Consider the following 14,332-nt stretch of genomic DNA (forward strand, 5'->3'; position numbering starts at 1 on the left):
TAAACATTGTTAAAGGCAGCACTAAAATGAAGGCCACTCATACGAACTTCCTGACCACACTCAAGGCTCTTGTGGAAGCCAAACTGCAAACTGGGGAGTAAACGATTACCTTCAGCAAAACCATTTAGTTGTTTTGACAAAAAACTTTCAAAAATACCATTTTGATCTACACCTTAAGCCTCCAGATCCAGCAAGCATGTTAAGTCTCACAGGATCAAGAAGATGAAGTAGTTATAGTAGTTTAGTTTTGGGAGAACAGGAATGAGGAATTTCATATCAAAGAAGATAGGCCTCCTGTTTCTCTAAATAAGCATGTTTACAATCATTATTGATCCAGGGTTTGTCCTTGAGTTAGTATTTTAACATGTGAAACTAAGTTTGCTTTATCTCTTGACCCTGCATGGTGGGCAATTTGAAAACTATACTCGGCATACTTTGTTGTGCATCTGGCCCTGAAATATTTCTTTTAATATTTTTAGTACAACTTGAATCATTTTCCTTTTTTGACAAAGAAAATAGAAAAAATTATATAGACCTGTATTTATCATTGTGTAAGGACATATAGTGTAAGCAGTGCAACAATGGCTTGACACTATTTTTGTATTTAAATTGATTCGACCTTGAAAATCAGAGAGAGATTCGATATGATCAGAGTATAACTTTTACTGCTCAACATGTTTTTTTTTTAGAAAAATATCATCTCTATAAGAATAGTTAGATGCTCAAAGAGTATTATAAAATGTTGCCCTTCTGGTCTTTACAGAATAGAAAATAAAAATTTTTATCAATCCAATATATATTATATTTGTTGTATAATTGTCATTTTATTTTGTTGAATTTTATGTTAAATGGTTATATTTTTGCAGAAACTACAGATGATTCAGGACTTGCTGATAAATCAGAATCTCATAGCAACAATCAACAAGGACTTGGAGAATTGCAGGAGGAAATTAGAAAACATAGACATTTAGTAAATCGTGCGCTTCGTGAGCTTCATGGCTCCCAAAAAGAGATTAGTTCGAGAGGGGATAGTAAAATTACTGATGACTCGGGAATTCCAGTGGATGATGATGCAATGGCCTCTCAAGAAATTAGAAGGGAGAGTAGTATTTTATCTCAGACAGAGCCAAGACCTGAAATTTTGACATCTACTATGTCTGGTGATGTAGTAGTTGGTGAAGAAACTAGTTTAGAAAGAGATCATGCTCAAAGGCATCCTACCATTCCTATTGTATCACCAATAGACCACAGATTATCGACTGTAGATCATAAAGTACCAATGGATCATAGAGCATTGCCTGTGGACCATAAAGATATTCCTGTGGATCGTAGACTATCACCCGTGGAACACAAAATGCCACCTATGGATCATAGAAGGCCTATATTGGATCACAGAAAGTCACGTGTAGATAACAGGCTTTCACCTAAGGTTTGCAATGAGCTACCTAACTATCATAGACCTGAACAAGCTAATGATATTCATTTTAAGGAAACTATACCTGCACATTTGATGCCAGAAAAGAGAGAGTACGAAAGAAGGAGGCTTGAAGAATATGATACTACATCTAGTCATCCTTCATCAGAAGGAACATTGGTTCCTGATAGCTCAGACGACATTGAAGTGAAAATTCATTTTAGTAGTGACAGCACCAGTAGTGAGTGTACTGAAGCAATACCAGGCATGCCTATCAGGCCAACAATGGTTGATCCTTCGGAACAAACTAGAAAATATCCTGGCCATCCAAGTTATGCAAGTCATAGTTGTAGCACTGAATATTTAAATCTGCCTTCATGCATTCCACCATCAGGGCTCGAGGCATATAATCACAATTTAGAAAAGATTCGGCAGAAACGAAAAGAGATCCAGAGGCTTCTTGATGGAAGAGAATATGGAAGACCTCCCATTACAGTGACCCCAGTTACTTACATACAGGAGATGGGATCCGAGGAAGGAAGTGGACGGAGGCCTCTAAGAAAGCGAGATAAATTTGAATTGAAAAAACGAGAGTTGTTACAATACTACATGAGGAAATTGCTTGATTTAAGAGAAGATGAAGTAATGCAAATATCAGCTTCTACTGTTGAGGGTTCAGGGCTTACTGTCAGTTCTTTACAAACATTATTACAGTCACTGAATATAAGTGATGAAGACTCTGTTTTTAGTTCTCAAGTTCATTTGCCAACTTCATCCTCTTCTGAGGTACCATCTTCGCCTCTTTATCCTGACATTGATCAGATTCCAACAAAACTAAGCAGATCATCAGAAATAGTAACTCCTTGTGACTTATTGCCCAACATTCACAGAGTAAATAACAGTGTTCATAAGACTTGTATTGATACTGAAACTGAATCCAGCCTTTCTAGCCCTTATGTTACTGTTATAAGTACTCCAGTCCACACCCATAGTATTGAAAATGAACCTGAGTCTAGTGCATCATGTCCAGATAATAATTTTTTGCCTTCAAAGCTAGAGACTCCTAAAGTTGAATTGTCCGAGTCACCGTTATCAACGGAGATGTCAAGTGCAGCAGAAACGACCCCTGGTGATATTCAATTTGAAGTTATGAACTATCATCGTGAGTTTAGGATCCTCCTTAATCTTGAGATGATTCAAAGACTGAAACAGAAGTTGGTAGCAGAAAAGATTAACTTGATAAAAGAATCAGAGGAACTTGAAGATCAAGAAAGTCGGACAATTTCACCATCTGCATCAGATCATGCGCTAGATAAAAGGTATGTTGTCCAATGTTGCGTTAATATGCAATTATGAATGGTGAAAAAGTGGGATTTCTTAAAGAGCTATTTTCTGGAATACTTATATTCATTTTGTTGACCAGTAACATCTCTTCATCCAATTCAGATTGGCATATTTAGTTTTAACCTCCTCTTTATTTTTATAATCATAAATATCACTTTTAGACTAATTGACAGATTTAGTTTTACATTAATTGACAAAAGTGGTGTATTTTAATTTTGTCTTTCTTGATATGGAAGGATATTAAAGATGTAACCGTATGAGATTCTTGGAGTGGTCCACACCTCTATTGTGGTAAAACACAGGTGGTATTTCTGCCTTACTGCTTATGAATTCAGAATTTTTTTTTAATATTGCTATAAATTTATAATCAATGACATTTTAATTCCTGATTTTTTTTTCAATTTTAAAGGTGAATAATTATACCTTTATTTTAGGATCTGTAAAATTTAAGGACGTGAAAACTACATGGATAGAAATCTGTATTGTTGCATTGCAGTTAACCCTTTCACCCCCAATGGACATACTGGTATGTTTCACAAAACTCATCCCTTTACCCCCATGGATGTACTAGTACGTCCTTGCAAAAAACTGCTATTTACATTTTTTTTGCATATTTTTGATAACTTTATGAGAAACTTCAGGCATTTTCCAAAAGAATGAGACCAACCTGACCTCTCTATGACAAAAATTAAGGCTGTTAGAGCAATTTAAAAAATATATATTGCAAACTGTGCTTGAAAAAAAGGAAACCCCTGGGGGTTAAGGGTTGGAAAGTTCCAAATAGCCTGGGGGTAAAAGGGTTAACTGAGATCAAAAAGTTCTTTAATTTTCCTGAGTAAATATTTAAAGTAAAGTTTTAATAGCTGTACAGTATAGCTTTTTGGATCATGAAAAGTATGATAGATTTAATTCCAGTTATACAATTAGTGATCTCAGCGCTACTTGTCATCACAAAATGAAAGCATATTATCCCCACTGATGATATTTGGATGTCATCAGAATCTTGAGTAGAGAAATTTGAAAGTAATTTCATATCATCTGAAGTTGTCTGTAATTTTTAGATCTGTTTCTTATCCTTGTCATGTATACTTGAGTGATAAAGCAAAAATCTAGAATATATGAAGGAAAGAAGAAAGTTTAGAAGAAAAATGTATTTATTAACCCTTTTATAAACCCTATTGGGAACTTTCCAACCCTTAACCCCCAGGCGTTTTTTTTGGTTCCAAGCACATTTTGCAATATATATTTTCTAAATTGCTCTAATAGCCTTAATTTTTGTCATAGAGAGGTCAGGTTGGTCTCATTCTTTTGGAAAATGCCTGAAGCTTCTCAAAGTTATCAAAAATATGCAAAAAAAAATGTAAATAGTAGTTTTTTGCAAGGACGTACCAGTACGTCCATGGGGGGGTAAAAGGGTGAGTTTTGTGAAACGTACCAGTACGTCCATTGGGGGTAAAAGGGTTAAAGGATTATGATTCATAACCAATAAATAGTTAAGAAAGCAGAAAGAATAGACGTAAATGCATGTTAGAAATTAAGAAAATGCAATACAGTATTCAATCTTCTTCAGTAGATACAGTTGTTTATAAAAACTTCTTGCAAAGCAGAAAATGTAATAATCAAGTAAAAGCAGTGACAATGGTGTGCTTATTTTTTCATTGATGAATTGTTGGTTATGAAAATGGTAATCCTTAACTTATCCCATGCACTTGTTACCTCATTGTGTATTGAAAACTATTGTGTTGGATGGTTAATTTTTTTCTATTATTATTATTATTATTATTACTATCCAAGCTACAACCCTAGTTGGAAAAGCAAGATACTATAAGCCCAGGGGCTCCAACGGGGAAAATAGCCCAGTGAGGAAAGGAAATAAGGAAATAAATAAATGAAGAGAATAGATTAACAATAAATCATTCTAAAATAAGTAACAATGTCAAAACAGACATGTCATATATAAACTATTAACAACATCAAAAACAAATATGTCATAAACAAACTATAAAAAGACTCATGTCTGCCTGGTCAACAAAAAAGCATTTGCTCCAACTTTGAACTTTTGAAGTTCTACTGATTCAACCACCCGATTAGGAAGATCATTCCACAACTTGGTAACAGCTGGAATAAAACTTCTAGAGTACTGCGTAGTATTGAGCCTCGTGATGGAGAAGGCCTGGCTGTTAGAATTAACTGCCTGCCTAGTATTACGAACAGGATAGAATTGTCCAGGGAGATCTGAATGTAAAGGATGGTCAGAGTTATGAAAAATCTTATGCAACAAGCATAATGAACTAATTGAACGACGGTGCCAGAGATTAATATCTAGATCAGGAATAAGAAATTTAATAGACTGTAAGTTTCTGTCCAACAAATTAAGATGAGAATCAGCAGCTGAAGACCAGACAGGAGAACAGTACTCAAAACAAGGTAGAATGAAAGAATTAAAACACTTCTTCAGAATAGATTGATCACCGAAAATCTTGAAAGACTTTCTCAATAAGCCTATTTGTGCAATTGAAGAAGACACAGACCTTATATGTTTCTCAAAAGTAAATTTACTGTCGAGAATCACACCTAAAATTTTGAAAGAGTCATACATATTTAAAGAAACATTATCAATACTGAGATCCGGATGTTGAGGAGCCACCGTCCTTGACCTACTTACAATCATACTTTGAGTTTTGTTAGGATTCAACTTCATACCCCATAATTTGCACCATGCACTAATTCTAGCTAAATCTCTATTAAGGGATTCACCAACCCTAGATCTACATTTACATGCGATGGAAACCATTATTCTATCTACTTTTGCTTTGATCGTAAAACATTTTTGGCTGTGTGTGGTAAGGAGTTTGAGTACTCTTTAAAAATTTGGTCCCCACTTATCAATTTTTAATCCTGCACAGGTAAAAACCCTTCTCCTTTAATAGGAATATTTCTATTAAAGGACTCAGGTTTGTATAGTTAGGATAAATACAAATTTCTTCAAGAGATTTGTGATTTTAATGATTATTGCCCATTAAAACAAATGGTAATTCATGCTTATGTATTTTAAAGGTTTTGACTTATGAGCCCTAAATGTGTCTGATAAGCTAGAAAACTGGATAAAAAGATTTCTTATAAATGAGAGCTTAGTTAATGTTCTTTTTTCAATGTGCTTGGAGATTACTACATTACTTGTAAAGATTTCATGGTAATAATTTTTTTCTTGTTTCAGAACTACCGATGATGTCTTAAATTCAAGAAAAAGTTGTCAGATGGGACAAAATCTGGATGGATATCTTCACTCTGGAGAAATGTTGAGAAAAGGTACAGAGAAGGAAAAACAGACGCAGCCACCACACATATCCCGAAAGAGTTATTCTCGTACAACTCGGTTGGTAAGCTCATCTCAAGAAGATTTGGTAAGTGTGTCAGAGGAATTAGAAAGTAATTTTGTTCCGTTGAAGCCTGAGAAGACTGCTGGTTCAACTTTATCATCTACAGGGTTCAGCCTTTGTCAGGAGACTTTGAGGAAGCCAGTCAGAAGTTTAAGTGGAACTTCATTCAGATCCTTAAATCCAGAAGATACTATGAAATCAGAACCGTCTGACACTGCAAAGACGACAACATCTTCATTTACTAAAGTAGGTCCGTGTACTTCCTCTTCGGAATCGAGGAAAACAGGTGATGTCACAAAGAATAGCAGGACATTATCAGTAGAATTTCGAGAGGCTGAGGCTCCAAGCCAAGAAAGTGAAGGATGTTACGATACAGATCAACCAATACACGTATTTGAGGAAGATAAGATAGTTGGTGAAATGGCAGATTTGCAGAGAAGGAGCACTTTCTCACAAGATTCGACAAATGAAGGTAGTAGCATTGACCAGGGGACCAGAATAGAAAAACATCAGATATCAAAAGGAAATTCAAGTGAGTCATCTTCTAATCCACCTAGATCAAGGAAGAATTCCAGTGAATCCATTACTTCAATTCCTGATATGGCAGAAATACTTCAGCGATTCGGTGTAGGAGTATGATTTCTAATACGGATAAAACAGAGGAACGTACATCTTCCGGTAATTAGTATTCTGCTTTATTCATTGTTTTTGCTAGTCTTTTCAGTAGAACCTGATTAATTTTGAAGATTCAGGAGGGAAAATTAACTTAGAAAGGGAGATATGTATAATGCATTTGTAGTATTCATTTATTTTAATCTGTGATAGGTATTCTTTGCAACTAATATCAAATGTTATAAGATAGTAATTATTTTATAAAATAACCAATAAATTGTTAGTATTTTATTATTTTTTTACTTATATCTACTGTACTCAATTGACATTGTCTTTGGTATGTGGTATATTGTGATTATCCTTCTCATTTACTGTTGCAAACTGTAAACCATTCCTCTGCAGATCCCTTTACTCTCATGAATCACAGCATTCAATTGCTGTTATAAGAAATGAGTGAACACACCTTCTAAGAAGCATCTTTTTCTCTTGCCTGCTAATACCTTGCCTCTATTGCCGACTGTGGAAATATTAACCTTTGTTTTTTAAGTTGCGATAGCTTTGCTAAAAGGTCCATCATTTAGTTTCCTTCATAATATGCTATTGTGCAATTATTGTTTTCATCTTTAATCTGAGATAGGCTTGTGGTTTTACAAAGTCAACCAACAGATAAATAAAGCAAATAAGCTGGAACCAGTAGAAAAGCAATAGGACTTTGGCAGAACCCTCTATTCAATGAGAAAAAATGGACCAGCATGTAGAACAGCGATCTATCAATAGAGATATTATGAGGACAGCAGCCACTTCAGCTCTTTTAAATTAAAAGAATAGAAATAACAAAAACAGGATTGCGTGCATTTCAAGCGTTGGTTTCTCTCTCCATGGATATTGCTATCAATGCACTTCACACAGTGTACTGATAGCATTGCTAAAAGGTTGTTTCAGCCTTCCCTTGGACGCACTCACTTTTAGCCTCCTACCTTTCTTTCATCTTGTTGTCTTGTCTTTTAACGTTACTCCTTTATGCAGTTCTTTGATTTTCCACCAGTTCTATCTCGGTACTGAATCACGTTCCCAGCCATGGCCCATTTGGCATAGATTTTATTAATCCAAATCTAAGCATCAGTCTACATTGTCTATCTAAAATTTGTCATACTGTGCATTCCAGAGTACCTTCAACTTAATGTTCCAAGCACTTTGTGATATAGAAGCTGTAGTGCCTGACTAAAGGAAGTCATCATTTAGAGGTTTATTAATATCACCCTCTGAGACCTGTAATGTTTTTGAGGATTTCAACATGTTTGGTCAAGCTTTAATTCTAGTGAAAAGGGTTACAGTTCTTGAAGTATTTTCTTTTTTGTCTCAAGACATTGAATTTTGAAGAAATATTCCTTTGGAAAGAATTGTAAGGGCCAACTCATTGGCATACTAAGTTGGTGGTTGCTAAACATTATCTTAAAGAATCCTGGTTTATGTATTGAGAATGCTACGGACAATATGGCTTGTTAAGTTATTTTAGTTCACTCAATTTATCAATATATTTACCAAGGCACTTCCCTCAATTTTGGAGATAACTGACATGAAGAATAAGAACAAAAGGGACTTTTATTCTAGTTTATTTATATTTTTTTTTCAAAATCTTTTACTTGCATGGTGTTTGGGTTGTACCAGTAGGTAATTAGAGATAAGGAAGCATTTAGAGACAGTCTGGAGTACCATATTTCAAATATCTAGAAAGACAATCTGGAGTCCCGTATTTCACACTGCATTTTAAGGCAGTTTGTAACCACTGATCTAGACTATTTGAGTCTAGAATTTCAATTATTTTATATTGTACTATGTTAATTCTATAAATTACCTATATCTCTCCACCTCCTTCAGAGTGTGCAATATGAATATCAGGGTATGTTCATAAAAATAAAACGGAATTTTAATAATAAAATTTTTTTATATTCACCTGACGTTCATATACATACCCACCTTCCTCTCCACTTACTTGTGATGTCAAGAGTATAAGGAATAGTTTTGACAGAGACTGTAATAACATAGCGCCCCTAATACTTCATTCATTGCCATTAACTGCTAGATTGTTTCATGACTTTGCTAGAGGAAATTTTAAATATTTAACTTAGCCGGTGAATATATAATAGCTGCAACTCTGTTGCTCGACAGACACATACAATAAAAACTCACCAGCGATCGCTATACAGGTTGCAGGTGTGCCCACCAGCGCCAACTGTCGGCCAGATACCACTCTCGATGTAAACAAGGACTCAATTTCTTCTCTGTCGACGTGTCGACAAGACGTACTTGTACTCGCTGTAGAACCTGGAGTTTTTCCCATCATATTTGGTGAAGTACTTTAATTTGGTTTGAGCTTTCGCAGTGCAGGTGTTTTATCTTCATCTTAAATCTTGAACTCGTTTTTGGATAGATTTAATTTTTTTATGACAAAGAGAGTATGGACTTTCTTTGACTTTTAAATGGCCGACCCTTCCCTTAGACGGAAGTGTGTTTAGGCTTTTAGCAATTATCTTATCACGTTATAAATTAATTATAGATTTTCCTCTATATATTTTATATCTCACCGCCTTTATTAGGCCTCTTCGATTAACTTTCCATTTATAATAAACATAAAAATAAATTTTAATGATTTGTTTATATGCGACCTTCCTGAGAGTAGGCGGTCCTAACTTGGAAACTGAAGTTAAACAACGTTGAGCCCTTTCAATCGTAAATAGCTTTTAAAGAGCTAATGATTTAAAACTTTTTAAATGAATATTTTTTAATAGATATTTTATGAAAGATTTTCTTTGAATAGTCTTCGTACTGTTTCAAAGATGAACTAATGTTTAGTTTATTTATGCTACGCAGTTTGCGCTCTATCGTTACGATAGAGAGAGAGAGTATCACGGTTTCACTTTGCAGAAAGAGTAAATCGATTCTGACGTTTTGTTCATTCTTCTTTCAAAGCTTAAATGTTTTAAATTATATTTTAAAGGAACTTTTTAATTGAAAAACCTTTCAGTTTTTTCCTTTGGTCAAATAACATGTTTTTTTTTGACGAAACGTAAGTGGGCTCTTCTCTTAGGTGCGTAATCAAGAGAGAGATAGAGACGGAGGGAGAGAGAGGGGAGAAAACGTTCCGTTCAAGCGGGTAACGTTGTTCTCGAGTTACTCTCGTCCCTAGTCTCTGTACGGGGAGAAAGGATAAAACGTTTTTAGTTTTTTATTCTCGTCCCCAGGCAATGTACGGTGAGAGATTGAAAACGTAGTTTTGAATGAACTAGTGTTTAGTCTCTTCCCCATCCACTGAAATTTTTATCTTAAAATATGTTTACTGTTTTTTGCTGGTATTAATGTGCTTGCATTATACGACTGATTTCGCTATTACTACCTTTTGATGAGGTTAGAATTGCGTGCTTCAGGTAGAAATCAGTAAAAGTTTCGATTTCAGTGAAATAAGTGCTAAACAGAAAATCGTAGTGATAAAGTGATATTGCGCAAAGTGTTATCAGTGTTGCGACCGAGGGTTCGTCTGTTCGTGCCTGTCGTTCGCCTAGTCCGGGACCTCTTGCAAGCTCCCAAGCCCAGGGGAGAAGTAATGTCGTACGACTTATGGGTTCGAGAGGCCTTGATCAGCGAACAAACGTTCCCTCTATGGTATCGGGTGTATCTTACCAAGATCACCCCTACCATAAGGCGAGAGAGACGTTTTTCTCCTCGTCATCCGAAGGCTTTTCGCATAAGAAACCTGAAGCAAGGTTTCGAGGCCCTTAAGCGAAAGTCAGTCCTTTCAGGACAGGTCCAGCGTCCTGGTTGTAGCCATTAGGACAGCTCTGACCCTATGCAGTCATCGGAAGACTGCTCGCCGCCTAACAAAAGTGTAACACAGACTCCGAGAGTCTTTTTGTTGGCAAGGTTTTGCGGTCACAGACGTTACCCTCGTCTCTTACCGCAACCTTTTCCGTTGATCCTAAATGGGTTGTACGGCAAGACATGCAGAATAAGCTTGCCTCCCTTATAGAAGACTATTCTGCCGATTAGTCCGTTGAGCCTAGCCGTTTATCTCATCGAGATCCTGGCTTTCAGCCAACCTAACGTTCCTTTGTGCGTCCTGTTGACGTTGGCGTAGCTAAGTCACGTCAGTCAGGTTGTTTAGAACCACACTCGATGCGGTCTCGTGTGGATTTTCAGCCACATTTGGACGTTAGGCCACTTGCTGATGCTCCTGTTGACTTTCAGGACGTTCGCTAACAATCGGAGTTGACTTGTTTTGACGCTGTGCATCAACCTCCGCATTCTAGAGTTGTTTTGACTGCTCAGTCTAGGCGGTCAAAGCAGTCTCGAGTGGACGCTGTGCGTCCTCACGCACCTGTTGTTGTTGACAGTTCACAGACTGTCAAGCAGTTACATGACTTTGCGTCCTGGTCTCTCGCACCTGTTGTTGTTGACAGTTCGCAGACTGTCAAGCAGTTACACGACGTTGCGTCCTGGTCCGCTACTAATGCACCAGTGCGTGTGGACTCTGCTTGTGAAGCATTGCCACCACGGTAGGTCTCTCCCTTGCTTGAGACTCAGCTATTATCGGACAAGGTTCCTTTAGATGAGGAAGTTGCTGTTCCCCCTCCTACTGATATTCCCTTGAGGACTCTGTCAGACGGAGAGGAGCCTAAAACTGCTTAGCCCTCTATGGACTTTAAATAAATCATGCTGATTTTTAAGGATCTTTGTCCGGATCTTTTTGTAACTGCTGCTCCTCGTTCGCCTAAACGTCAGAGCTTACACTAGGCCTAGCTACTTCGAAGCCGTTGTTTTATAAGCTAGTGCTCTCTCGCTCTCCTAGAGAGCTTTACGTTTGCTAGGCGACTGGTTTATCACCAGGAGGAGTTTGGGGGATACAGCCTTTGCTTTCCCTTCTTTTAAATTGGCTTATAGAGCGAGAGTCTGATATGACACGAGAGAAGTTCTCGGCTTGGGAGTTCCTGCCTCTGCCCAGATAGACTTCTCAAATCTCGTAGACTCTCCCTGGCGCCTGGCCAGGAGACGCTCCAAGATTTTACAGGTCAACTTCACAGATGTTTTCGAGCCTTTGAAGTTTTGCTGTACAATTATGTCATACATAAACAAGGCTTTCAGGGATGGCTCCAATGATCTGACAGCCACGTTCTCTGCAGGGACAAGTCCCTCAGGGATGGCTCCATGATTTGGCAGCCATGTTCACTGCAGGAGTACGTAAGAGGCAAGTGCGCTCAATGTATTCATTGTCAAGACAAACTTCACGATGAAGTCTACCAGGCTGTCTTGACAGCATTTATGGAAGGCGACTGGATGGTCTCTCTCGACCTTCAGGAGGCATACTTCCACATTCCTATACACCCGGATTCCCAACCGTTTCTGAGGTTTGTTTACAGGAATGTGGGGTACCAGTTTCGAGCTATCGGAGATCAGAGCCTCCCTGTACTTGGACGACTGGCTTCTCAGAGCCTCTTCCAGTCATCGCTGTCTGAAGGATCTCAATTGGACTCTAGATCTGACCAAGAAATTGGGACTCCTAGTCAATTTGGAAAAGTCACAGCTGGTCCCATCCCAAACTATTTTGTATTTAGGGATGGAGATTCACAGTCAAGTTTTTCGGGCTTTTCCGTCGGCCCCCAGAATAGATCAAGCCCTGCTCTCCATCCAGAAGATGCTGAAGAAAGAACGCTGCTCAGTCAGGCTGTGGATGAGTCTGGTAGGGACGCTGTCATCCCTGGAGCAATTTGTCTCGCTAGGAAGGCTACACCTCCGTCCTCTTCAATTCCATCTGGCTTTTCACTGGAAAAAGGACAAGACGCTAGAGGCGGTCTCGATCCCGATTTCCGAAAAGATAAAGTCTTGTCTGACTTGGTGGAAGGACAATATCAGCCTACGAGAGGGTCTTCCCCTGGCAGTTCAGATACCCAACCATGTTCTCTTCTCGGACGCATCGGACTTGGGCTGGGGCGCGACGCTGGACGGTCGGGAATGCTCAGGTCTGTGGAACTCGAGTCAGAGGAGCATGCATATCAACAGCAAGGAGCTTTTGGCGGTTCATCTGGCCTTGATAAGCTTCGAGAATCTCCTTCGAGGCAAGGTGGTGGAGGTAAACTCGGACAACACCACGGCCTTGGCGTACATTTCCAAACAGGGAAGTACCCACTCACTGACTTTGTACGAGATCGCAAGGGACCTGCTCATCTGGTCAAAAGATCGAGGCATCTCCCTAGTAACGAGGTTCATCCAGGGCGACTTGAACGTCCTAGCAGATTGTCTCAGTCGGAAAGGTCAAGTAATTCCAACCGAATGGACCCTCCACAAGGATGTGTGCAAGAGAATTTGGACGACTTTGGGTCAATCCACCATAGATCTCTTTGCAACCTCGCTGTCCAAGAGGCTTCCAATCTATTGCTCTCCAGTCCCGGACCCAGCAGCAATACATATAGATGCCTTCCTCATAGATTGGTCACATCTAGATCTTTACGCATTCCCACCATTCAAGATTGTCAACAAGGTACTGCAGAAATTCGCCTCTCACGAAGGGACAAGGTTGACGTTAGTTGCTCCCCTCTGGCCCGCGAGAGAATGGTTCACCGAGGTACTTCGATGGCTAGTAGACGTTCCCAGAAGTCTTCCTCTAAGAGTAGACCTTCTACGTCAACCACACGTAAAGAAGGTACACCAAAGCCTCCACGCTCTTCGTCTGACTGCCTTCAGACTATCGAAAGACTCTCGAGAGCTGGAGGCTTTTCGAAGGAGGCAGCCAGTGCGATTGCTAGAGCAAGGAGAGCGTCTACCATTAGAGTCTACCAATCGAAGTGGGAAGTCTTCCGAGACTGGTGCAAGTCAGTTTCCGTATCCTCGACCAGTACCTCTGTAGCCCAAATAGCTGATTTTCTCTTATACCTGAGAAAAGTACGATCCCTTTCAGCTCCTACTATCAAGGGCTACAGAAGCATGTTGGCCTCGGTCTTCCGGCATAGAGGCTTAGATCTTTCCAACAATAAAGATCTGCAAGACCTCCTTAAGTCTTTCGAGACCTCTAAGGAGCGTCGTTTGGCTACTCCTGGGTGGAATTTAGACGTGGTCCTAAGATTCCTCATGTCAGACAGGTTTGAGCCTTTACAGTCAGCCTCCCTGAAAGATCTCTTAAGACACTTTTCCTGGTATGCTTAGCCTCGGCTAAAAGAGTCAGTGAGCTTCATGCCTTCAGCAAGAACATCGGGTTTTCGTCAGAAAAAGCTACTTGTTCTCTGCAACTTGGTTTCCTAGCTTAAAATGAGCTACCTTCTCGTCCTTGGCCTAAATCTTTCGATATTCCTAGCTTATCGGAGATCGTAGGCAATGAACTAGAAAGAGTCTTATGCCCTGTTAGAGCTCTTAAGTTCTACTTAGCTCGTACTAAACCTTTACGAGGCCAATCTGAAACGTTATGGTGTTCGGTTAAGAAACCATCCTTGCCTAGGTCAAAGAATGCTTTGTCATATTTTATCAGATTGTTAATACGAGAAGCTCATGCACACTTGAGTGAGGAAGACCGATCTTTGCTTAAGGATAAGACGCACGA

General features: G+C 38.8%; 1 protein-coding gene across 1 annotated transcript in view; it reads left to right on the top strand.

The window, feature by feature from the left end:
* LOC137624557 (uncharacterized) overlaps nucleotides 1–7,039 on the top strand; it is a 45,864-nt gene extending 38,825 nt beyond the window's left edge. Inside the window, 3 exon segments of the mRNA XM_068355458.1 lie at nucleotides 867–2,733; nucleotides 5,976–6,766; nucleotides 6,769–7,039. Coding sequence (XP_068211559.1) covers nucleotides 867–2,733; nucleotides 5,976–6,766; nucleotides 6,769–6,824 — 2,714 coding nt within the window. The 3' untranslated portion in view covers nucleotides 6,825–7,039.
* The last annotated feature ends 7,293 nt before the right edge of the window (nucleotides 7,040–14,332 follow it).

The sequence above is a fragment of the Palaemon carinicauda genome, chromosome 31 (genome assembly GCF_036898095.1).
Source record: "Palaemon carinicauda isolate YSFRI2023 chromosome 31, ASM3689809v2, whole genome shotgun sequence".
NCBI classification, from domain to species: domain Eukaryota; kingdom Metazoa; phylum Arthropoda; class Malacostraca; order Decapoda; family Palaemonidae; genus Palaemon; species Palaemon carinicauda.